Here is a 27,585-nt window from a genome sequence, read left to right as displayed (position 1 = left end):
CCTCCATTTCTTTGTGAAGGCCAATATATTTCGAGTGGCTGAATTGGTTTACCTTTATGATAGCAACGATTTTGTATTTAATATAGCGAAATTATTTCAATTTAATTGAAGTGATATAATTTCCCAAAGCAATGCTTGAATCGTCTAGAATAGATCAGTGGTGTCAAACTCATGGGTTTTCGAGAGCCGCATTGCATTTTGAAAATTGTAAAAAGAGCCGCAAACAGTTTTTGATAATGTATACTTAAAAGATATTTTTAAGATAGTTTTAGTTTGTGACATATATTGTGATGCAACTAAACAGTTGGATTAAGTTTTATTATTTTCTTCAATTTCAAATGCAATTACATATTAATATTTGCATTCCACTATTATTGCAACATTTGCAAGTTACAGTATTTATTATAAAAAATCGTAAAATTCTATGTACAACCATCAAAATCATTTTTGAACAAGCTTTGAATAAGGAAAGAATAATACATACACTAAAAATAACTTAATCTAAATATATGAACCTAAAATTAACAAAAATACTACAGTATAAACTCAATGTTTTAATAATTACATTTGTCCTGGCGTTTGGCATCTTTTTTGTGTCACCAGCATACTAAGGCCAGTCTGAAATGATTTTATAGTACCAACTCTAACTAACGAGGCCACATGATCATGGGTTTATCTGGATCTTTACGAATGTTTAATTAATTCCAATAATGCAAAAAAGTTACTTTTATCATTTCATGTATAGATCAGTAAAAAAACAAATGACAGATTTTTTCGACAAGACATTTCGCACTACATTGCGTGGCATAGGATTGCTTGAATTATTATTGACATTGATTTTTAGTAACTAAGTCGTTGTATAATTATATTAATATACAAACACATGGAAATTTTCTGTTCGAAGTTGGTCTTCGAATTTGTCATATTGACTGCTGAGCTTATTGTGTTTTTTGATTGTATTGACGGAAATATGACAAATTAAACAATGTGCTTCAGAATTTTATGAAGAGCAGAAATGTTACAACTCCCATTTTCTTCGAAAATGCCACCTTCTTCATGTACTTTGCGTTTAATTTAATTACTCAAGTGTTTTATTCAAGTATTCTTTTGCTAGCTTGATGTGTATTCTTAATTGGGTCAAAATGTGGACAAAAAAATTAATATTCCAAAACTACTTTCAGTAAATTGTTTTCTGTGTGAATAATCAATTTCACTTTAGAAGGTTTGAAAAATCTATTACATTTAGATAAAAAAAAAAACTTCAAAAATACTATTACAATTATTGTTAAGCGTTCGAGGGCCGCACTGGAAGTTCTCTGGGACCGCGAGTTTGAGACCCCTGGTCTAGATTGAAGTTGTTCAAAAAATATATGATAGTATTTTATCATGAATGATGGTTATACCCCTTCCGAAATTTCTTCTATAGTACTACCAAAAGTTGATGAACCAAATATAACACAGGTGCAGTGAGGTACCCGTAATCCTCATTTCCAAAGCTGTTTTAAGTATGTCTGGCGTGTTTTGTGCCTTTTTACAAATAAGACCGCTTATGCAATCTTACGCTTTGGAATTTTTAGTTATTTTCCCCAAGCCCTGCAGGATGTGGGGGCCATACACAACTCTACCAGAGGGTCAAATGTCTTTGCATGCCTCCATAGGTTGTTTTTCTATTGCAATTTTCTATTTTCAATTGCATTATATTTCTTGGAATCACACTGTCACTGATATGTCGCCAGACTTCTGATATCTCCCCGTCTGCTATAGTTGTCCTGTGAATAAATAATAGGAAATTGAGATTAGACGAATAGTTGAAAGTTTTGCTTTATGTCGGCTTAATTTCTTGATTGATATACTTACTATTTCTGCTATTGCCTCTTGTGCTGCAAGAGTCTCACAATGCTTAGACAGGTTTGTCCACAACTTTCACATCTGAAGAAAGAGAGGAGATTTATTAATTTTCGTTAAGAATAAATAAAGCAGTCTATATGATTCAGAATGGAAAAGCTAATAAATCCAATATCTCATGTTTTATTTAAAAAATATTTTACTGAATTTGGTATATAAACCAACTAATAAAAGGGTTTAGTCAGAAAATTACAAGCATTCGTGGCTCCAAATACTTGAGAAATCAGACTATACAATATAGACCGGTATGAGTGAAATGTTAGGTGAACTTGTTAACACTTTGATTCAATACGCAAATAAAAGTGAATGCGTAATAGTATGTTACAATGAGCAGCAATCAACAATGAGTATATATCCTCACTGATTAAAAAAATCTAACTGGAGGTGCATGAACTATTTGAAACCATAAGGGGTAAGTAAATATGTAATTTCGGCAAATGGGCAACTACGTACCGTACTGAATTAATAACTTCGTAGTATTTGACAAAGGCTGGCTTTCCCACATGTACTTAACAGTGCGATGCCCGGGTGTGATATACAACAATAGTATTCACCTTACCTTTTACCGATTTCTTTTTACCCCAACTTTCAAAAATATCAATAAAATCGACAACAACTGTCAAAGCAGGCACGAACACCATTCGTGCTACGCCTTGAAAGCAGCACACATCCGCTCGTTTTCGTCTCGTCAAGTATGTGCATTGGAGCGTGCTATCGAATACGATCTTCGGACAAAAATGCCGGAGTTGCGCATCATGTTGTTTAATGTCATTGGTCTGAGTCCAATTCACCTTGGTTGACTTTTATATAAGAGTACATTACTGTTTTATTCTTTATATTTAACTTTAGTCTTATTTCGGTGATGTGCAGAGCGTGTTATATTGATGGAATATATATTTTTAAACATAAAAAATAATGTAATTGAAACAGATTAGCTATTTTGGGGATTTTGGATTGTTTGGTTTTCAGGACTGGTACATATAGACAAGTTGCAAAATTGCGTATGTCCTCTAGCCATAGACCAGTGGTTCTTAAACTTTTTCGAGCGCGACCCAAATCTGAGTTTTATGAATACTCGCGACCCAATCCTAAAAAACGCAAAATGTGTTTTTAATGTTAGTACAGTTTGACTCAAATACAGACAACTATTTATTAGAAACAGTCCATTGACTCAGTGAGATTGATGAAACTGAAATTTCTTTTTTCATTATATCTTCAATACACAGCTCTATTTTACTTAACGCAATACGCAAGTTGTCACGGGTATCGAAGCGTTTGCGAGCTTAGTTTTTTTGATAACCGTCAGTGCCAAATATCCTCGCTCGCACAAGTGCCTTGTCGCAAATTGTAGCAGAAAAGGCGTCCGCTATCCGTCGCAAACACGACATCCTAGCTGGCCTTCGGTATCTCTCGCAATATACAACTTTTTACTCGTCACATGTGCACGCACTGCTTCGTTCGCGGTAAATGGTGCCTCGAGATGAAGTCACATTTTCTCTAGATATTGAATAATCTAATGTCGAGAAGCGAGCTTTTTCATTGCGTCGTCTATTACAATTTTCATTACAGATATAGCTGAGACATATAGACACATCGGAATTATGTTGTAGTGCTTGGTTACGTCATCCCACAATTTGGTTACGCCATCAGACAATTTTGGTTACCCTGGTCCACAATTCTGTTCCCACATTTTAGTTTAGCGTGCTGCAAATTTGATTAACGAGATTGGTTTTGATGTAAAAGATCGTGGTATTAGTCCCATGTCTGAATTCATTAGGTATGCCCTGCTAAAAATCCCCTAATCGCTGTAAATATATGCACGAATAAGCCTATGACCACCGCGAAATTGTGGGATGGCAAATTGTGGGCTAGAGTAGCCTTGGTCATACATAGGACTTATATAACCATACCACGTTGTGCGAATCGAGGCATCTGTTTAACACACTGATTCACACGAACAGACAAACAAATGATCAACCTATTTCAGTATTTATTGTTACAGCGTTAAATCGTAGTAGTATATATATATTTACGGTTAAAGTACGGTATAAAATGAGATTTATTGACAATTTAAAGATTATTGAACCCCACTATGGTACAAAAATATAACAATACCTTACACAAGACAAACACATAGGACGGAAATCCAGGAAGGTTGTCGAAAATTAAAATGAGATTTGAAACATAAGACATACTTTTTTCTTTTGGAAATTTCGACGTCAATTTCAATCGCCAGCACGATTTAACCACGCAAAAATAGTTTCAAGTACGAAAGTACATTTTTACTTCTCGCTGTCGCAGAGTGGCATATGGAAGTAAGGTCGGGCGAGCCTCGTTCATTCATTCAAAAATAACAGGGCTCTAAACATTGACGTATACACCTCCTCACCTCATTGCTCTGAGTTCCATGAGACTCGATATTTAACAAAAAAAAATCCACGGGATGCATCTTGATTTGTGCTAAACGGCCATAGGGTGGTTTGTGTGACCGCTGGTGGTTTGCGTGACCGCTGGCGAGAAATAATCGTTTTCGGGTCTAATAATGGAATATTTCATGGCGTGTTACTAGATTGCTGCTGACTGCCCCTATCATAAACTAATCATGTACATCAGTTTCCAAACAACATTATTCAACTTTGCATTAATGCCCTTATCCGACCTGTCATAACGTTCCTTTATATTGTTCATTGGACCAGTAAATTAGAATAACTTACTTACAAAACTTACTATCAATTTTTGGCAACGCCTGTCAACGCGAATATAAGAATACATACTGACGATGCCATTTTATCGACTTTTTGTTAATTGTCAATAACTGGATAGATATGCATATAATCCATGATTCGGCTTATTAACTCCGCAGAATAATCAGAGTCGCCTATACGACTGTAGCCTGCAGGGATGTTGCAAAAATTTCAGAAGTTGTCGAAACATGTAGAATTGTAGAAGTCACCAAAGTCCGTCGGGAGAGATAATATATATACAAACTGTTAATAGTTTCAACCGTTCTATGTTGGTTGAAAAGGCGAGATATGCAACATTTAGCAGGCTGAGACTGTATTAACTACACTATTACCTCTATTCGTACGCAGTAATATTTTTTTGGTTAAAATTTTCATAAAACTTTCACGTTTATACGTTGAATATTCTTTACAATTGAAAAACTAAAATCAAAAGAAGCAATGTCAACAAATGAAACAATACGTGGCACGGAAGATGATCATGATTGTGGAATTTTTCAGTAAGTATATTATATACCAGGAATGGCGAACCACTGACCCGCGGGTCACAAAGTGACCCACCGAGTTTTATTCGTGACCCGCCAATGCACAAATAAAATAAAAAAAATGCTATCATATCAGTACTCAAAATTGATAAAACCGACCTTAAATTAATTTAACAATACTTGAACTATTATAATGTATCGTCAGTTGGGCAGTCAGGGCTGCGATCGCTCATATTCAAATTATTATTTATTGGTCGGTATGGTAATTTTCAAAACCCCTAATCTTTGACGCATGTCTGCACCGCTGTGTACCGTTTTTCAGCTATTGGCTCTGATATCGTTTTTGACATAACAACGCAATTGATCTTTTCATTTCTCGCAATATTTTGTCTCTTTCGGAAGCGCATCTGCAGACTGTTTTGGGGGTTATACGAGAGCTAGATGCTACTAAGTTGCATTTTATTAGTTTCTCGACTACAATACCGTTGAAAAAAAATCATTCAGACTCGGAATAAAAACTTAGAAATCTGAAATAACGATGGGGAAGAGTAAAAGTGCTTTAATGTGGTTGAAAGCTGTTCGAAAAATATAACACTATCAGAGTGGAATTCCCTCCAAACTCTTTGGAACCGTAAAATAATTTTCTTTATCATCCTTAACATTTTTGGTAATTTATATGCGTTTTTTCGTACTATAATTTCATAAAATCGAGTGCCATAAAAAGTCCCTGCTAGAAGCGCTGCATAAGTGAAGCCCAAAACTACACCAACACCAACAAAAGCTTATAAGATTTGTTTCAGAAGTTTCTTACAGATATCAAACTTTGATTAAATATCTGTGACCCACTCTCTTCTGCTCCGCGACCCATTTTTGACCCATTCATTGAAAAAGGTTCGCCATCCCTGTTATATACAATGACATGAGCCACGCGTGAAAAATACTTCTTCCCATATCAGTCAGTTTTTAACCGTTCTAGTCGGGGTAATTATTTAAAAATATTATGCCGCAATCACTTCAAAGTTGTGCAGCGTAATAAATATGACCTCGATTACAAATAAGACATTGAATACAAATCAAGTGATAATAAATGAACATAACTATACTATTTTACAGTACGAGTCTACCATGGGTGGCACTGGCAGTTCTCGTTGCACTGACGGCTTACTTTTTCAAATATGCGAATGTGAAGGTTTTCAGTAACAACAGCTGGGGACCTTGGCAAAGGAATCAACAGACAGAGGAAGCTTGACATGGAAAAACTATGTTTTTTATTCATAATAACATGCCATAACTTGGGTAACATGTATATAAATCTGTTATTCGGTGAATAAGGTTCTCCTCCAAGTATATTGAAGATTGAATTATCTCTCGTAATCCTGTTTCAATCCTCTATCAGCTTTTTTCAATTTGGACAAGACGCTCTAATCGTCGGCGTACTTCCATTCTACTGAATCGATTGACTGAACCCTGGCTCTTAATTAGTCTATCACAAAGTACATAATTGTCGTGTCCTTCTAAGCAATACGTAATAGTTTTTGTAGTAGCAATTTTTGTGTTGAATTTGTGTCAATCTTATTTTGATCTGAAATGACTTCCATATTTTCTTTAACTGACCGACTTTAATCAAATGACCTCAACAGTATTAAATCTTCCATGTGTCTCGAAATAGTGTCGACTCAATTTTATCCATATCGTTTTCATAATATTTAAATTACATCGTATTTTTATTACCGTATTTTTTTCTTCTTTTACTGCCACATGAATGTTCAAAATACATTGAACTTGGAGGGCCAGGAGCCTCGATGACTTTCGCCGGCCTTGTAAACTGACCAACATAAATAATTTAATCCGAACTGTGAGTTTTATGTTCGGTATTGCATATATTTGCTTGTTGGAGTTTGTTGTTTTGCGAAATAAAATTCTCTTGTATGTATGTATTCATTAGCTCTGATAGCAACTATCTACTGGTTTTGGGGAAACTCGCGCCATGTTTTCAATGTCCTCGTAAAGGGAACGTAATGGCTTGTCTCGAACTCGGTTAAGCACCTGGGAGATTTTCCTTAAGACTCGAAAAAAATTGCTAGTGAGCCTGGAGAAACCAATCCGGAAAAGCAAGATTTTCTACATCGATTGATGTCATTGAAATTCATTAGATTGTTACAGCAACAAATAGGAAGTGATAATACCGATGTGAATACTTTCGATTACTAGCTTAAATAGTAGTTAGATTCTTGAAATAAAAAGTTCAGACTTACAGTGTCAATGTGACTCATAAGTATTGATTTCGCTGTTGTTTATGATTTTTTTATGACTCGAGACTCGTTTTGCAAGTCGGGACTTGACTCCTTAAACTAGGGAGCGCTGCTTCTCAAACTCGGATAGCCTGTGAATTGAATTTACTCGCCGTTTAGGGGTTGCAATCCGCCACTGCTTATCCACTGTTTGATTTGGGAGACTTACTCAATGTTGCAGTTTTCATTGTCTAGTACTTCTGAGTTTTTTCAGGGCTATCCATTGTATGTCGTCCATAAATCAGTATCAAATCAATGAAAATATTTGGGTTATTCTGCCGTAAATGACACAACGCGAAAATCCGCAACATGCACCCGAGGCCCGGGTCGAGTAGTCACTGAAATTCTAGTAGCTGATATTTAGAATTTATTCTGGTTTGAAAGTATACGCAAATAATTATACATGTGTATATAATTTAACGCATGGGTGGGCAAATTACGGCCTGCGGGCCGGATCCGGCCCACCTGGGTTTTCATCCGGCCCACTTGTGACTGCTGAAATTATGACTATGCTTTTGTATGAATATAAATTTCCGTTGAAGGTATCGATGATATAAATTGACATTCCTTCGAAAATATCGATAACGGATCGTCAGCTAAAGTAAATACCTTAATTCCCTACGCATGGACGTTTCTCCGACCATCGATTTCCTCGGTTATTTCCGTAACAATGACAAAGCAGCAAAAAGTTTACGATGACGTAACAATTAAAATTTTTGCAGCCGCTTAGACACTGCAGTTGCTCAGACAGATATAAAAACATGGTTGTAAACATTGCCTAGTTTTTGAGATTTTGCGTGGTATTTGTCGGTTTTTAGTTGCGATTTCAAAAATTAGTTGTAAATGATGTATTTTAATTGTCACCATGTCTTTCAGTTAGCTTCAGTTTAGTTGCAATAATCAAAAATTAGTATCCGGAAAACTGCGATAGACTCGGCTAAAACGATTAGTACGTATAAGCGGCACGTGGTTGTATATTTTGATAAAATTGAGAGTTTGAGCATGTAAATCAGTTTGTAAGCGTCAACTCTTTAAAACACTTGAAAAATAGGCATCTACACTTTTGCAGTAATAAAGTATAGGGAGAATTTTTTGGTGTCAAGGGTCTGGAAAAGGTCCATAAAAAGCACCTGAATATAATGTGCAAAATCATTCATCCGAATTATTTATGCCATTCAAAAACTTTAGGCCCGCAATTTTTTTTCGTGAATGCCCCAACAATTGGGCAATTGAGCATTTTCGAGGATAAGGAAAAATCCTCTGGCCCAGTAACCAAGTCTAATATCCGCATCCGGCCCACTCAGGAAAGTAATTGTCCACCCCTGCTTTAACGTGTCAGCGAATGATATAAACTCTTCTATATTAAAACAATGAACAAATTGTAATCGGCGTAAAATGGTGATAGAATTCATAACCAGCAATGCCATTATAAGTTCTACGATAGAAGTGACCGACAGACTTGATTTATAAGCAGGGAATCCACACCGTCCTTATTCCTGAGATTTATTCTTATTTTTAGCTTGCGCCCTTATATTTGGCTTGCTTGTCTTTATTTTGTCTTATTTGGACATCATAAAGGAAGCTTTGTGTTGTTTGTTTTATCGCCAAAGATTTATTGTGGCATCATAAAAGCACACATTCTTATTTGGAACACGAAAAAGCAAGGCACAGATAGGCATGAAGCATTGTTAGTGTGGCGATCCTTACGTTTTGTCGTGGTGGTGGTGGTTATTTTAGCCTAAATTTCAAAATGAGCAAATGTAAGAACGTTTTTGGTGAGTACAGGAGTAGCCTACAGGAAAAAATTCAAAGTTAAACGAGGCTTGATAGATGAGTGCTTTGCACACTGTGACGTCTGTAATTGTGACATTAGCCTGAAGGCCAGGAAAGCAAGCTATTTCTGCTCACAATGCAGGAATTTTTCCAGTCGTCCTTATTTTGGGTTCCAGATCGATGGAATCAATGTTTATGAGTATAGGATTGTTTTGACTTCATAATCAGATGAAAGACGGTAATAAGACAATAATTGATGAAAACAGATAAATATTTGATAAAAACAATCGATTACGGAATCAGAAGGGCGAACAAAACCTTGAGTAAGGTTTAAAACGTACATTTTTTTATTGAGGTATTGTCAAAAGAAGTGGTAGCCTACGCGTTTGCTCAAGACTCTTGACACGCATACATACAATGATGCAGACAAAATAATATCAGACGAGAGTAAAAAAGACACAAGATATATTACTTGGTAAAAAGAGAAATATATATACAAAAACATGTATTAATAAAAAAAATTTTTGCCTTACCATATACCGTATATATTAATAATTTTGTAAGGATTGCCGAACTGGATACCGATTTAGTTGACAGGAGTGAAATTGTAGAAAAAAAATTCTGAAAAGATATCGTCAAGCTGATTATAGTTGGAGTCTTCTAAAGCCAAATTGCTAAGTTGGATGCATGAAGAGGTGGGCTACACTTTACTCACCAAAGCCAAATTCACCAAGTCCATATTATATCAAATATAGTCATAGTCAAGTTTATTTCTTCCCATATCGTGAATCAGTGTATGTAATTATAATTAAAAAATAAAATAAAATAGGGCAGTGTGGTACTGAGGTAGGAGAATGAGTTATGGGAATATACAGGTTATCAAAGGTTGAAGCAAGGTTTTCATATTCATCAATCAGTTAATTTTATTTGGTCACTCTGATAGAAACAAAACAACAACAAACGGATGTGAGACGTGTATTTGTAACACAACAGTGCTTTTCCTACAAAACTATGGAATAAAAAACACTCGCTGACGTGAAATGGTGATGCTGAGCGCCTAGTTCAATTTCATTGCAGAAATAACACAGTGACAAAAAGTGTTACTAAAAAACAAGCTCGGTAAATAGATTGAATGTTCCATAGCAGTCTATGCACAAATCATGGATTGGGATATCGGGTCCTTTTGTCGTTCTCGATAAGTTCAATTTAAAATCATCGTATCCGTTCCAATGCTTCCAACATCAATATCGAATTTCCACGAACGACCACAATTGCAACAGGTGCAGCGGTCCCATCTTTTCACATTAATTTTGGACCCGAAATTATAATAGAGGTTGTCGACTACTAGGATGAGTTCAAATTTAACATGGATGATTCATCAGTCTTTGCAAATTAAATCGATGTGGATACCATTATTGTTGGACAAGTTAGCTGTTGCATTGATTTTATCATCGCGAGACGACCAGGAAAATGAAAGATGAATCTGCGAGTAGAATGTTTAATGGCATATGTATGTGATTATTGTTGCCAGGTTCTATAGTTACTATTGAATTATCGCACACATTCCAATTTTTTTTTTGAGATTAAATAAAACTATCAGGTATAACTTTTTTCTAATGAAATTACAAATGAGCCTGCATAAAAATACAACAAATATAATAATAAATTCATTATATGAATCCTAACGGAACATGAATATTACTCAAGGAAATGGCAACATTGATATTTCGCGCGGTAAAAGGTTCCCTGTATATATTTTTTTATAATCCGTTTGGTTGTTGATATGCATCCACTTGGCACGTGTTATTATTGTTCATCGCTCAGAGTACAGAAATAGCCTACTGACTTCCCCTTAATTCTGTGTTTGCCGAAGACATACCCGTAAACTTAAAGAAGCCTGCGACATCATGCCTTGCATAGAGAACTGGCAGAAGAAACCGTTAAGCATTGTTCAAAATATTTTCGGTGAGTACCGTAAAAGCGCCTAACTTCGGACAGTTCCTAACTTCGGACAAAATTTTTGAACGGCCATATCTTGGCTAAAACGGGGCATATATTGCTAATTTCAAATATTATAGGTAGCGCTGTTATATCTACATCTATTCTCATCTTTTTAATGTGGCATTATAATTTTTTTGGTACAAAAACGGCAATTTTGCCGAAAATTGACTGCCCGGCATTCAACGGCGCAGAGCGTCGCTCCTACTAAAGCTATCATCGTCAAAATACCATCATTCGGTAGAGGGCGATAACAATGTATATAATTTATTTGAGTGATCGCAAGATGTCGTACGAGATTTAAATAAAACCTAAAATTCTGAATTATAAATTCCGTAAGAATATTAAGATTTCACGCAGCGTCAACAGTTACGTCAACCTCACGTAGATTATTTTTCGCTCACTTCCGACACGACGTCACACTGCGTCGCGGAAATGAATTTTGACGCCAGACACAACGGCGCCAATATGACAATTTTCGTTAAGATAAAGACGGCATTCCAATGTAATATTTTTGTATTTTGTTCGGTCCATGTGTGAATATATGCCAAAATTACATTAATAAAAATACATGTCACACTTAATCGATGACGTTAAAAATCGAATATATAAAACTGTAAAAAATCAAACGTCCGTATGGCACAGTGTACTGACTTAACAATTATTTTATGATTAGTAGTCGAAATGACAGTTATTTGAATACGGCCTGGGTGAATTTTATTCACTCGAAGTTAAAAATCAACAAATAAACGGGACTTATATGTTAACGAAATTAGGTTGAACTTTAAATTAAACTTTACAATCGGATTCACCGTGTGTTTGATATAAATTATCACTTATAAAGATTACCGCGCAGAATAAACCAAGCTATCCGTCGAGAATATTAATACTTCAAAGACTTCGATAGAAGCCCGTTAAAATATTTCATTGTGGATTGAAACGGTTTGCATCAGATATATTTACGTATGTATTTCCTGATTAAAATGACTAACGTGTTGTAATACTTATCTGACGTAACGAACGAAAGATGTAAACATAGGACGACGGAAGTTTCAAATAATGCATTTTCGTCGTGACGTTAATGTTACGTTACGACGACGATCGAGCGTCTTATCTTCACGCAACGACGTGATTACGTCATCCGCATCGGAAGCCTCTCTCTCTGAGCGTCGCGGTTACGCAGTGAAGAAAATGACTGTCCGAAGTTAGGGCAGTGAATGATAACGGTCAGATGGCAAGAAAAATAGATTATTTCAATAGTGAAAATAGTCCAATTGAACCGAAATTTGCAGGGAATCTAAATTACCGCACGAATGTTTTACCGAGCAATTTTGGCACCGTTTGGACAATAAATGGCCGAGTTATTGACGAAAATATAGTAATTTTGTCCGAAGTTAGGCGCTTTTACGGTACGATACCGTAACCTGGTAACTGGGTCTAGCGACTGAGCGAAGTAGGTACACGCCGTACGGTACCGGTAACTATATAAAATGGCACCAAACAAAATTGTGACTTGCATTTACCGCTGAAACTGCTTCATTAATGCCAAACAGAAATGTGATGTGAAATTTTTAGGGTTGGTCCATGTAACCGCTGGTTGGTTAGGGCTTTCTCCACTATCAAGTCCATGCTGGCATGCGTCTGAAAACAAATAACTGGCTACCGCCGTACCGGTACCAGGGTACCGCCGTACCGGTACCAGGGTACCGTAATAAATTTCATTCAAAACATGTATTACAAATTTCTTGCTATCGACTAGGTCTTATTTTAAGGGGAGGGCTTATATTAATATCATATTGAAAATTCAGGCTAGGTACCATTTTCGGGTAAACACGGTAGCAACAGACCAAACAAGATCTGAAGAATAACATACCCTAATACAGTAATAATACTGTAATATCTACATAACACTGTTATATTTGCCGCTCAAATGTTTACTGATGTTTTAAATCTATAGAAAATCGCAGTAAAGATGATTGGATCTCAGAAGTTGCAAAATATTTTGAATCACGTTTGAGTAATGAAGAAAATATATCAGTGGTGAGTTATGGCAGTGTTGTAGTCTTATATGAAAACTTGTTTAATTTTCAAGCATGTTTAACTCATAATTTTGTAATTGTTATAGCTTATCTATCCGTCTGTGCAGTCATTTAAATGTGACAAATAGTATACCGGTACCTGTAATATAAGCTTTTGTTGGTTGTTTTGTTCATTAGGCCTACTGCATAATCCGAATCAATATTTTCTAAATCTCTGAAATTCGAACCATGGTTCTTACCTGGATCCAACACCCAACACCTTCCAGATTAATGAATTGAAAATAGAGTTCAGCATTTGATCGCTTGGTCTTATTTACGCTGTATGAAAAGCAGATATTTTGGTCAATATATTTGGAATCAGAGAGTATATTGTTGTACTTTTTTGATATATTATATATACTATCATTCCATATGTGATTGCAGTAGCCTTCATTTTAAACTACTTAGATACAAAAATTTAACACAGTACTGGATAATTTTAGCACGCTTCTCTTTCTACTGTTCTAGGTTCCTTCTCTCAATGACAAACCGATTCATGAAATTCAGCCTAACTGTCTCGTTAGATTCAGATGTATGGTGCAAGACACATTCGACAATGAGTTTTTTCTCGAAACCTACAATATCACAGATAAAGTGAAGGGTGAAACAGTAAGTTGTAATAATAACTGGTATCCACTACCATAATTACCCAGACTGGGTTCAGAGGTACAAATCCAGTGACGAATAATTCGTGTCCGAGGGGATTTTTGAAACTGAACAAGCGGAAATGGTAGCCTTATGATTATTTTATCCTATAATTTATAAACAATCCTATCTGCTGAATAAATATGAAGGTTCTGTAATACAGTGTAGCATCTAAAATAAGAGCTTGAACATTACTTAAGTTGATAAGTGATAACATTGAGATATTGGAAATATTACCAGATATTTTTGTATGAAACCATATCAAATTAGCTAACTATTCCTATCTATTTACCTCTAGTATAAGCATGAATTTATTTTTTATTTTTTACATAAGTTTGCATGATAATAAAATTTTTTGCATTGAATCATCAACTCTATGATTCATTCATATTGTTTTTGTTTGGCTTGTCTAGGTGATGAAGACCAGTTGCTTCCAGGACTTGATTGGACCAGTGAGTATCAAATTATGTCAATATGGTATTTGATTGAAGGTTCAGTTTCTACAAATAAGTTTTTTTTCTCTCTGTTGGTAGTAGGCTAGTTTATAGTACAGTGCTAATGTTAATTCATTGATGGGGTCTGGTCCTGTTGTTTTTTAAATGGGTTGTCTACACTCTTACTTAGGTATTTCAAATCGATTGATGAGGCATAAATTGATTTTATCAATATGACAGCTTTTAATAATAATTGACAATATTGTCATCTAAACTTTAGTATATTATATTTATTATGCGACAATATGTGCGTGGATTCTTATAATTGACACTGATGTTTGCTAGACCTGCAATCACCTGATGTTTCTACCTTTATTTTTTGCAGGGTGATTATGACATTGATATGTCTTCAGATAAAAACAAGACAGGAATGAGACAAATTCTATATTGTGTATCTATACCTGCAGAGACAGATTGGGTTAAAGAGGTGAATTTTAACATTGGATCTGCTTTCATATTACTGACATTTACAAATTGCAATATCCACATTTGATCAAATACTCTGATGATGGAAATTGTTCAAAATTTTAGATATTGCTCAGGATGCAACAATACCTTTTAAAACTTTTTTGGGTTACCTCCGTAGTATGTGTACCAGGTTAGGGTTAGGCCATAATTTTATTCCGAATGTCCTTTAGTTCTATAACGAGTTCGGGAACTGTTTGTTTACCCCCTGCCCATAGGCTTCCGTCCCTTTGCACACTTGATGTGAAGTAGGCGAACAAAATTGTTTATCTCCATATTGGTACACATACTTCTGGAGCGCCTCTTCTGTATGCTATTTTTATCTATTCCCAACAAATTTGTTGTTTCTAGTCATGGAAGTCAGTGTTCACTTCAACCAAACCAAACAAGGAAGAACCAAGTACGAGTGGACAATCAATTAAAAGGAGCCGTGATGAAGATGATGACACAATGACTGTTGAAGGTAATCTGTTTTTGACATGTAATTGTTTGGTCCTGTGATTTGATTCAATTTAACATATGTAGTTTTTATTATGTAATGGTTTTATAATCACTACACTTAGTATTGCATACTCTTCAAGCTGTCTTATTCAGGAAATTGATAAACTGATTGTGGCTAAATGATAAAAAGGGGTAAATGCCTTTTGGTAATTTTTAAGGACTTGTTTTTTACACTTTCAATCTGAAACAGGGCTTTGTAGAAACAGCACCTAACACAAAAGCAACTACTATTTTTATAATATCTCTAATATTTCCGGTTCTTCTCGCTCAATTTACCACATCCTAGGTGAAATGGCGGGCATGAGATTTGAATTCGAGCATTTTGAATTGCGGCACCAATATAGGCCAAGTGTTCTAACCAATAGATCGTCAAACCCACATGTTTTGATGCTCCCATCAGTCCCATGTCTTCCCATTTGTGAATCAAAAGCCTTAGCACAAAATAATGGTCATGTATAAATATAATATTATATATCTTGATGATATTTCAGAAGGCAATAAAGATCAAGGTGATAGAGATTTTGGAAGCAACAAGAGAGCCAAGCCTTCTGCTAATTCAGGTAATCTTTTCTTCTTCAATTAGAATCATTTCTGCTTGGTGCTTTGTGATTATTCATGGTGGTGAGTCTGGTGATCTCTTTTCGAGGATGTCAATCTTTTCAGTTAAAGTAAAAAAGTAATTAAAACTGAAATATCTAATTGATGCTACTCGTTATTTCATTTTAACTTAGAATACAGATTATTAAAATTACTTTTTTCCTATAAAACCACTACTATGATTTGTGTTATCTGTTTGAGAATAAGAAATCGGCGGTGAATATATTGAACATGATTCCATATTTGATCTATGTATTCTTCTTTTATACTTCAAGGAAGGAGCAGTAGTGCTGCAGAACCATTGAACAAGAATCATCCTTTACCTGATGAAAACGGTCCTGTTTGTCTCGTAAAAGTTTATGATGAATCAGCTGATTTTAAGGTAAATAAATCAGATTGAATTTTTAAAATTAATGTAAAAGGTATTACTAGGCTTTTAGAAAAGTTAGAATTATATTATCAATTCTGATAAGAGCGGTTGAATTTTAGTGCCTTGCTTTATACTTAACTTTTCCCAACAGGCATTTTGACAGAAATGGTCTGAATATTGGCAACTAAATTGAAACTAAAAACGGGGCTCCCGAAGTATGCGAACCAAGATGACGGACATCGGAATGTAATATGTGTGCTAGGTTTGGGTTAGGCCATAATTTTAGGTATAAATACTACGGGAGGCTCTTGGCTAGTCTTCAAACTGATAATAGGACTAAAATAAGGAAAATTGGAAAAAAATTATCGCTTAACTCTAACCTGTTACCCATGTTACGTTCCGATGTCCGCCATCTTGGTTCGCATACTTCGGGAGCACCCTAAAAACTGCTTAAAAACTGTTTTTATTGAACAATGATACCCACCGTCATTGGCAATGTTTACAGTCAAAGCAATTTGAATTTGCATTCGGAATGTTGGTATTGTTCTTTTTAAGGTGAATGAAATCATAGAGTTTTATGGTGTATTATCGGTCGATCCTGAATTATCAAGTATCTATGATGCACAAACGAATGAAGAAAATGGTATGATTTTTGTGATTGAATAACTCTTACTATCATTCATTGAACAAGATTTACATATTATGTGTAAGCATCAGTGTTACTATAGCTCAAGGGTAAGCCTATGTAAACCTCACGGGTTAGCAATTTAAAAACTTGAATTTGGGTTAGACCAAGCCAGCAATTTCAATCATTGAAAACCTTATAGCTTGCTGATGATGCTTGCTGAATTTGATTTTGATCAGTTTCTATGTTTAAAAATTCACAAGTATGCAGCAATGATCACATGAACAATTGTTAATGTATAATTGCTTGAATTATTTATGGTAAGTAACTCTATTTATACGAAGAGACTCATAACTGCACATAATTCTGGGCGCTCAAGAAGTATGTGCAATAAAATGGCGCACAACCTGATAACCATAACCTGGTACACATACTATGTTCAGTCATCGAATGAGTGAGAAAAACTTCTTTCTCTGCTCTGATCCCCCTCCCTCTATTCTACTGAGCCTGTCGCACTGAATAGGCTCTATACTTTTAGGTACATGCTCATTTTTGAAGTCTCTGACAATTTTGTTAATATTTACCACCTTGTTCGATTCCAGGCATGTGTGAAATGGATGTTGGAGATGCAGAAGAAAAGAAAGCCCATCATCCTCCAGCATCAATTGTTCCAAGACTACATGCTTTAACAATGAGGAGATTGAATCATGATAATCCTATTCTTCCTATGGAAATTCTCCCAGAACAGAGTATGATACTATTTGTTTCTCGCATCTATTTGGAAAAAAACATGACTGAGTAAAGTTGACAACGTAGATAGAATTGATGAAAGTAAAATTGTTTCAAGTCCTAATCTTGGTAACTCTAAGTTTGCTCAGACATGAGTCTTCTTGACTTTTGAGTGAGTGCGAATGAGCTGATTCTTTTGAAAAAATTCTAATTTTACTAGAGTCTTCTTGACTTTTGAGTGAGTGCGAATGAGCTGATTCTTTTGAAAAAATTCTAATTTTAGATATCTGTTTACCATCATATATTCTTCTATCAGGATCTCAGATGCAGAAAGATGCCTCAACCGTTCGTAGTTGTCTTTTGGGATTACTTGAAAAAGCTTTGTTGGGTGATTCACTTGCTGCTGAATATTTGTTGTTGCACTTGATTTCAAGGTTGGTCGAATGATAACCGTTTCATTTTTTTCTCAAATTTTGCCATTGCTTTCTGGTGTCTTTTTACTCAACCCATGCTTAATTGAGAAAGTATGGTAAGTTTGGGGCTGCTAAATCTAATATCAGTTTTGCCTCAGATTTGTACTGCGCCCTAAAATGAGTACATTTTTATTCATATTTCAGGGTGTATTCCAGGCGAGACATGCTTGCTTTAGGTAAATTTTCACTTAATATTTCTGGTATTCCACCAAATTCAACATATCCTAGGATTTTGTCCAAGTTTTTACAAGATTTAGTGACAAAGGTAAGCTTTGTTTCATATCTTTCTACTTGATAGTGAGAAAGTTTTATTTGTTTGTGGTAGAATGCATTCGAATCAATAAACCCACGCAGGCTGATCAGTGGAACCATGGCAAATGTGGTCATACTGCTTTGCACTATGGATCTACCATGACTCCATGAGGCCGTTGTTTGACTGATTCGAGTTATGCAAAATTGACATCTTGCTCTCTGAGTTAAACATTCTTTTATATGTGGTTTTATGTGATGAAAATATTGAAATGGAAATAAGAAATGAAAAATAATTATCAAACTTTGCTTTTATCAGGGAATTATCTGACTTGTGCGCATGTGTAAAACTTTCTATGTTAAGGAATAGTGATAACTTAAATGTTTTTTTGATTTATTGGGAAACGGGTAATATTAACGGAAAATTATATAACAATATACTGCAATTTTGATATACGGTAATCTATAATTAGTTAGTTGTTGTGCTTGAAAGGAACACGCGGCTGCACATTGGCACACCAATCAAAACATATCATGTTGAAAATTTCGTTAAAATTTTGGTCTATTTTATTCCATTATATAACATTGTATTTTTAGCTCTATTACTTACCTATGTCAATTGATAAATTGAATGAAGGGAAGTTCATACCAACGAAAAATTATTCAACAAATAGATTAGATTCTGGAATACTTCAATTATCAACTGGTACACATCTTGTATTGGATGAAACCATGTTGAAACCCGGTACCATGGATGCAAATGGAGTGAAAAATGTGCAGGTAGCTATTATATAAAGTAAAACATTTATGAAACATTCAAAGTATATAGGATTTGTGCACATTTTTAAATCCTTGTGCTGAATGAAACTTCTACGTGATGGCCTTGAGGTAGAATATAATTTACCTGTTTGCATTGCAGGTTAAATATCTCGGGTTCAAACCATGCACCACCTTACCCAGGATGTAATAACTTAGGGAGGCAATCCAGAACAAGATATTCTGGTCCTGATGAAAAATAGTAGTTTCGTACACATGAGTACCTGCTTATGTAGAGCCTTGTTTGGAGTCAAAGACATGGGAGTGTATAAAATAACTGTGACAAAAACTATTTTCTTGCAGGCTCTCAAGAATGTATTGACTTTTCAAAAAGTGGATTACAATTTTCAATTTCATGAAGCATCATTTGATTGTGATATCAATGTCTTGATCTTATCTGAGGGAAAATCTATGCTACCATGCGATTGTCAGGTATAAAAAAAAGATTTTTGTGTAGTTTATGAAATTTTGTCAAGCTGTAATGCTGTACTACTTTCGGAAAATTTATATATACCCACTTATTGAAAGTGTATAAATTTTAGGTTACTATGGTATTTACTGGGCCTTACTTTTGTGAGACCTGGTTTTCTTCCTTTACGCTATCAAAATCTGTCAAAAAATGTTGAGAAAGCAGTTCGACTGGTAATATCCAATATTCAGCCCCTCCAGGTCATTTATATGGAGAAAACCTGTTGCCTTAATTTGCCTATATTATAAATATTGATCTTGTTCAAATTTATTGTTAATACAGTCCAATTTTCTTTTCATTTGGCCATGATTTGTACTACAGAAAGTTAATGCGTCATGACTTAAAAAACTCAGGGTACTGTTGGATGAAGACATCACAAGTTCCATGCTAAACTTATCCAACTGACAATACCTATTTGTATTATATATCTATAAGAAAAATTAAATTAGATCATTGATTTCTCATTACCAATGAAATTGTACTTAATTCATAGAGTTAAAGCTTACTTTTCATTTAGATTGAGTTGAAACCGAAAGATGGATTCCCAGGAAATATAGAAGAATATTTTGCATCGTTCTGTTCTCAATGTCCTATGGAATTTTTAAATAAAAGCAGATCCTTCATATCATTTATAAAACTAATGGATTATGAATTGACTCAAGAAATGACAAAGGTAAATTGTTAAACAAATTCTTAAATTTACCATATATTGAAGACTTTTAAACATGCTTGAAAAATTTGTTTACTGTGTGAAGTAGAGAAAATGGGCAATGTAACTAGATTTGATAGTCTTCATTTATCAGTACTTGAAGTAAATCATATTGTCAGTGTGTGAACTCCAATTGAATAATTAGGTGGTGTCATAATGCGGACAGTAGTTAGAAAATTAAAAGTAACTATATCAGCTTGCGTGGTAAAGATCTTTGTAGCCCACCACCTCACCCGGGGTAATGTAGTAAATTGGTAGATAATGCAACAATGTTGATTGACCCTGTCTTCCCCAAAAATAGTAGTGGATGGTTCTACAGAGCCTTGTTCAGAGTAAATGTGTGAAAACACCTCCCCAACAAAAAACAATCACCTGGACTTTGGCTTTGCTCCTGGACAATAAAATATCATTTTTTTTTTATATTTCAGACGATTCAAGATGACTTTGTGTCGGCCAGACGACAAGACCCAAATGGGGTGACTGCGGATGATTTACATGCCTGGTTGGTTCTTGCACGATTGCTGAGTATAAGTGTTGGACAACAGAATTTAAGTCATCAAAGATGGGAGAGAGTGAAAGCATTGGAAGTGAAACGTAAAGAGCGTTTAACTGGCTCTACCTGTACAAGCCAATTTAACGGCTCATGATTTCATTGCCCAGAATGCAGTTGATCAATCATAGACTAGAGTTATTTAAGTATGTTATAGTACACACACACACAATCAAGAATGTAAATTACATCTCAAACTTGTAGAATGGAATACCATTGTTTTGGTTACAACTAAAAATGGAATTGAAACTAAAACCATATATGGTCCTTCTGAGTTGTTGAAAACTCTTTGATAAACTTATGCCACTGTTTCTTTGAAAAATTTGGTTGTAATACACTGAAGTCACAGATTGTAAGCTCATTTTTAGCAAGCAGGATTGATATTTGTTTACTTTGAAAATTAATCATATCTAAATATGTTTCCATGGGTTAATATCATTGAAAAATGTACTGCCAGGAGTAAATGTATTAAAAAGTGTCATTCTCATTGCCTGTAATAAATGTTCCCAACTTTTGTATATGCATGTTGTTTCTTTTCTGAAACATTCTGGAGGTTGTGTGGATGTGTTAAGTTTTTGATGAGCGGTCTGTAATCAATGCTGGTTTGACTAACTATCGCATATAGTCTCTGTCAGGAAAAGTTATAAATCTGGAGTCTATTTTGTCGTTCATCCAACGCTATTGGTTTCTGGGATTCCTGGTGATGTTGAAAGCGACCGATCTATGCACAAACTATTTCCTAAGGATTTGGCAGAAGTGGAGACGTCTATATAACTAGTTAGATCAGCGGTTCCCAACCAGGGGGACACGAAGCAGTTCAGGGGGGAGGGGGGGGCACGACACAATTCATCATAAAGGGCGGTTTCACTAGACTGCGAGATAACCTTTGCTATCTTATCATAGACGCAAAAACCCATTTGTGAATTCCCAATGCCCAAAATGGGACCACAGTTACATTGGCTTTGGTGTTACAAAAGTAAATCGAGATGACATAGAATTCAATCGGTTCAATGCCTCCATTGCTCGTTCGTAATGATAAATGAATCATTAAGTCCATCTAAATTCCAAAACCACCGTGACAAAAATCATCCCCAAGTGAAAGACGTTGACGGTTTCTTGGCTTGGCTTCTTGGCCAAGCGAGTTAGATTTGACAAGAAAGCAACATTGACCAAGTTCGGGTTTCTGTCGGAGGAAAAACCTACGTAGCTAATGAGTGCAGCTATGAAGTGGCATATCTGATTTTTACCCACTACTTAGCAAGAAAGCTTCTTCACTCCTAGTTGAATTTGCCACAACCTACCGTATCTGGTACATAATACAATCCAACATGTTTAGTTTTTTCGGAATGGCAAACAGGGGGAACACGAGTGCAAAAAGGCGCCGGAAAGGGGCCACGGGCCATAAAAGGTTGGGAACCACTGAGTTAGATAGAGGAAATCATTGTACCTTTGACCTGGATTCCGTTTTTCGTCCTAACAACATTTAGATTTTCTGAAATATAGTCATCCAAGTTAACCAGCTAACCTTCGTTGTGGCTGTTTGAAAATCAAGTTTAGTTTTACGTGATTCCTTTTATTGATTTTCAAGTATGGCATGCAGATAATTTATTTTGCACTCCGTCTTGGTGCGAAAGCTGACACTCTGTACGCATGTGTGCTTTGATGGTGAATGTTAACACTGCCGACCAGGATGCGCGTGGACCAATACTTTGGCAGGTAATCATCTCTCCTGTAATGTAATTCAAACCTGCGAAGCCGCACAGTGTGATCTGTTGCGCTATTAGATCGGCAGATAAGGGGACCTTTTCGGCCCAAGTTTGATTTCAAACATAAATTTTTTTTTATTTGTGATTATTCATCTTGGGGTCATTGCCCATCATTTCTACATGGGTGTGGAGTTTGCAGCCTTGAGCAATTTTTTTTACAGCTCGATATTTGTATTAGTTTTTTCGTCAAAACTGTGCATCATAACGACGCACAACCTGAACCATAACCTGTTACAATCCTATGTTCAGGTTGTGCGCAATCTTGGTGCACAAAATACGCAAGCACCAAATTTACTAGAAAATAAAATCAATAACTTTTAGGTATTTATTGAGATATTTGTATTAGTGTTTTCCGTCAAACATGTGCATCATAATGACGCACAACCTGAACCATAACCTGTTACAATACTATGTTCAGGTTGTGCGCAATCTTGGTGCACAAAATACGCAAGCACCAAATTTACTAGAAAATAAAATCAATAACTTTTAGGTATTTATTGAGATATTTGTATTAGTGTTTTCCGTCAAACATGTGCATCATAATGACGCACAACCTGAACCATAACCTGTTACAATACTATGTTCAGGTTGTGCGCAATCTTGGTGCACAAACTACGCAAGCACCAAATTTCCTATAGAAAATAAAATCAATAACTTTTAGGTATTTGTTGAGCCCAGCTTTGGGTCGCGACCCATATACAGTATATGGAAATACTGTCGAAACATACGCGTAAAATAAAGAGTAGCCTACTATTTCAAAATACCCGTTTTTGTTGCAATTAACAATACAAGCCTGCTAATGCAGTCGCCAGTGGTCCAAGTGGATATACACCCGGTGGAGAACAGTTAATTATTTGTTAGCGAGAATTGTTATGCAGCGGGATGATCACGACGACGCAGTGAAAGATAATGATATCACGAGAACAAGAATGAAAAAATTGCTACGTTTTATAGTATATCCCTGGGAAAGAATGTAGTTCATTCTTATGTTCCATGCCAATGCTTTTCAAACTACCAAAGACTCTCAACACTTTTGCTTCTTCTCTTCTATAAAAATACATTGTTATTATATATTCGTATTTCCATCTAATGGTTCGTGCTCCCAGATAACCGATCAGCGGCCTCCAAGGAGGACGGGGTCCCCTTTTGAGAAACTCTGTCATAAACTGAAAGAGGCGACCGTGCTTCTCTTGTCTGTTGTCATGCTGCCCCTGGAATTAAGCTACAACAAAAATTTCACGAAAACCGATTTTTAAATTTTATGATTTTATTAATATTCTCAATGAATGATATACGGGTAAAATGCCAAGTTCTTCCAACAACATGATCATGTTCTGCAATTTACAACCAATATTTTGTATGTAACTTTGTTTGACAGAGCCCCAAGAGCTCTAACTACAAATATCAAAAATGTGAGGCCAAAATAGTCACACTACAACATTGTCAAATGTGCTGTATTTACGATAGATAACAGGTTTACCAAAAAGAATTACATGAAAAAATGGTAAAATAAAGATCAATTCAGCAATATCTACTTGGTGATATGCATCTGTTGATGATTTTATGTGTTTGTTTCGGAAGTTTAATAACAGAATTAATTGTGGTTGTTGAGGATGTTTTAAAAAAAAGGTTGCATGGAAAAAAGTTTTCACAAAATGTCAAGGTTTAATAGTAGTAGAGAAGTAGGAAAAATACTCCCATGTTTTATTTTTCATTTGATAACCACGCCACAGAACTTCCCCGAGAAGTTTACGCAGCAATTGCGAGAGACAGAAATGCCAAGATGGGATTTCATCGCATTGCAAACCAATATTAGCAATTCTTATATATATTCGCGCATTCCCATCTGAACAGCGTGGAAAAGATTATACCCATCTACACACTTTAAGAACTATGTCAGATGAGCGTCATATTATCAAACATCAGTAAAGGAATAGTGCAATGGGGAAAGACATATAAGGCAGAACTTTCAGTAGTATTCAATCAAATAATCTTATTGTAGAATATATATTTAAAAACTTTTCGTCACGCCAACTGCAGTCCGAAACTTTTTGTCTCTGGCTGAGCTTAGATATCAATTGGCACTCATGTAAACTGGTAAGACTGTAAGAGGCACGCGATGGAGCAGATACTAAGAGTATCCATCCCCCAGCTGTCATTTGAGTGGGTACTGCTGTTTTTATTGCAGATGTCACTGATCTTTTTGTATTAAAGATTTACTGGCATCACTGATTTAAGGATGTTGGAAACCAACACGCAATATTACAAAACTTACTTTCAACACGCGGTTTGAATGAATGAAAAAGCTGAAACTAGTATTCTTTAGAACAGCATACAAATTCTATGGAATAAAATTATACACAAAAGATGTATTAGTATTCAAAACGTTTGACTCAACTATGTTGGCATAACAGATGCACATTTCGGTTTCGCATACGCATACCTTCTATCTCCACAAGGATATATATATATATTAATTTTGCCAAAGTCAATGCAGCACTGAAAGGTTGCGGTTCTTTCAAAAGAAAACACGTTACACATCTTTAGATACCAGTGGATGGTTTTACATGCCCTGGTTCGGAGTTAAAGACGAGGTCAAATATTCCAATCCAATTCAACTGATAAAATATTTCCCAACTCCCTAAGCTTAAACTAGGAAAACGAAATGCGCGCGGCAACGCCAATGTATTTTGAAGAGCGCAATAGAAAGTGGCTAGATGCTGTCGATGGATCTTGACTTGTATTAGTAAAATAAACTACCATTTATTCTACTGAAATTGAATTTCTGACATTGTAAGGAGATTCAATGTTACTATGTATGCGAAACTAAACCATGTAGTTATGAAATAATTGTTTTTAACAAAAAGGCGCTCCTGAAGTATTCGTACCAAGATGGCGCACGACCTGAACATTGTATGTTTACCAGGTTAGGGTTCAGGATGTGCGTCATCTCGGTCCAAGATGACGCACATCCTGAACCCTAACCTGGTAAACATACAATGTTCAGGTCGTGCGCCATCTTGGACCGAATACTTTGAATCCACTTAGGATAGGATAGGAGGATAGGATTTTACATATTTATCCCGGGGGAGAGGAAAGCCGATAAGACGGCTTATCCATATGGCGAACCACGGCCTCTCGTCCTGTTACCATTCCAAGTCGGGTTTGGGATTAGATTTACTGTATTGTTTGTTTTCGGAAGCATGGACTTGGTGGTGGAGGAAGCCGTAACCGACCAGCGGTTACGTGAACCACCCAACGACGGCGAGGAGTCCAGCAATCCTCTCGCACATAACCATCCCTGTATGGGATTCGAACCTGCGAACCCACGCAGAGTAGTTAGAGGTGCGGTGGCGAGCGTATTCCTAACGCTTAGCCCGTTGAGCCACACCGCCGCGCCTTAAAAAAAATTGTTCAACATTATATACTCCACACCCACCTGGGTATCATTATATATGTCATATACATTATATCTAAACAATAAAAAAAACTTTATGTCCCAAAACAATGTTAAGGCCCGATTCTGCCGGACTATATAGCAAATGTGATCTCAGCACGCAGCAGAATGCGTCGACCTTCATATTTACTTCTCAAAAATACAGTTGCAATGAATTGTCTGAATTTGGGATTTAGTAAATTCAAATGTTATACAAAACCCGAAACATATTCCCGTATAATAATCACCGATCGGCGATAATTCTTACTTGCGGACTAATTTCTTTCCTTATCATTTTCCGTGCTTTCAAATTGTACCATATTATATAACGAGTAACGGGCCTATAAAACATCATCTGAACTGTGGATTATATATTTAAAATTTGAATATAAGGTATTTGTTTCTGTTAAAGTTGCTTTTTGAAATGAAATTTTTCTCTCTGCGTAAGTTGGACGCAGACAATGAGGGTCCTTATTGAACGTAGATAAAGTATTGTTACAGCAGGGATCACGATTCACACTGACAATCTAATCTGCGAATCACGCCGTCGAAATCGCTTTCTTCTGCGGTCTGTGCACTTCTTCACTATCGGCGACAGAGACTTGCGATATTGTCGTTTGTTATGCGATGTTATGCGATGTTCATTTCTCATAAACGGCTGGCAGGAGGTTTATGTCCGATTTCATTCTTGTTCGATTTATCCGTATTTAGAAAAGGATAATGTGAAATATGAAGTATATTATGATTTATGTATAATATAAGAATCGCACTTTCGCGACTTTGATCTTTGCTAGAAACTTGAGGGGATAGATATTCGGGTGGGGAGAGAAGTGATCAGCAAAAGCCAGAAAGCTGAAAAGGGCCGCGTGAGATCAAGCGTCAAACATATTTATTAATGGGAGCTAATTGTTAAAAAAGTCCATGTTGATGACAGCCATTTCAGTTCCTTACAATTAAAGGTATCTGCCAATGCTGAAGGGTTTATTTATGTCTGTTGGCAGATTGATGACAGAATGAGGAACAGTTTTATATTGCTATCAGTTCTGCTCTTGCTGTCTTGAGTTGATAACAATCGAGCAGTCTAAGTTGGAAACCCTAGAGCTGCAGAGAGTAGAACAGCTTGGAGTATGGAAAAATTTACTAGGTGCTTAGATTCAGTGATTTTGAGACTACAATAATTACTGGATACAGCAATACTGAATTAATAGTTTAACCATTTTTTGTTTATGATGAGGTTTAAGATTTCCTGACTTATAGAGCTCTACTTATTGGTCCCAGTGGGCAGAGGTATCAACAAATGTTGAAGGGTTGGTTAACTGAGCTCCAAAAGCATGTTTTGATAGGATTACATCCTTACATCTATTAATAATAATAAAATTAGTTTGTATTAAATTTGATTTTTCTATTTATTAACAGAAAT

The 27,585-nt window shown here is 35.8% G+C and overlaps 1 protein-coding gene and 1 long non-coding RNA gene across 2 annotated transcripts; both read left to right on the top strand.

Moving 5' to 3' along the window:
• Window positions 1-4,862: 4,862 nt before the first annotated feature.
• LOC120339517 (uncharacterized) lies at window positions 4,863-7,064 on the top strand. The gene is made up of 2 exons (XR_013477907.1): window positions 4,863-5,146; window positions 6,245-7,064. It is a non-coding gene; the product is annotated as an uncharacterized LOC120339517 (long non-coding RNA).
• Window positions 7,065-10,979: 3,915 nt separating this feature from the next.
• LOC120339769 (mini-chromosome maintenance complex-binding protein-like) lies at window positions 10,980-21,481 on the top strand. Its single transcript, XM_039407966.2, has 16 exons — window positions 10,980-11,160; window positions 13,151-13,233; window positions 13,740-13,880; window positions 14,330-14,368; window positions 14,736-14,837; window positions 15,227-15,338; window positions 15,868-15,936; window positions 16,249-16,355; window positions 16,899-16,986; window positions 17,571-17,717; window positions 18,014-18,131; window positions 18,315-18,435; window positions 19,017-19,199; window positions 19,539-19,667; window positions 20,222-20,377; window positions 20,842-21,481. The coding sequence occupies exons 1-16, from the start codon at window positions 11,103-11,105 to the stop codon at window positions 21,058-21,060; spliced, it is 1,872 nt and encodes a 623-aa protein (XP_039263900.2). The 5' UTR covers window positions 10,980-11,102; the 3' UTR covers window positions 21,061-21,481.
• The last annotated feature ends 6,104 nt before the right edge of the window (window positions 21,482-27,585 follow it).

Source organism: Styela clava, chromosome 9, assembly GCF_964204865.1.
Source record: "Styela clava chromosome 9, kaStyClav1.hap1.2, whole genome shotgun sequence".
Lineage (NCBI taxonomy): Eukaryota > Metazoa > Chordata > Ascidiacea > Stolidobranchia > Styelidae > Styela > Styela clava.
The sequence above is the reverse complement of the archived record's forward strand: the minus strand, read 5'-3'. Positions and strand labels throughout refer to the sequence as shown.

Bases quoted from the DNA above. Each gene is read 5' to 3' on its own strand.
- LOC120339769 (XM_039407966.2), top strand. From the start codon at position 11,103: ATGCCTTGCATAGAGAACTGGCAGAAGAAACCGTTAAGCATTGTTCAA. The intron at 16,987-17,570 runs GTATGATTTTTG...GTTCGATTCCAG, and splicing joins ACAAACGAATGAAGAAAATG to GCATGTGTGAAATGGATGTT. The intron at 17,718-18,013 runs GTATGATACTAT...TTCTTCTATCAG, and splicing joins GGAAATTCTCCCAGAACAGA to GATCTCAGATGCAGAAAGAT.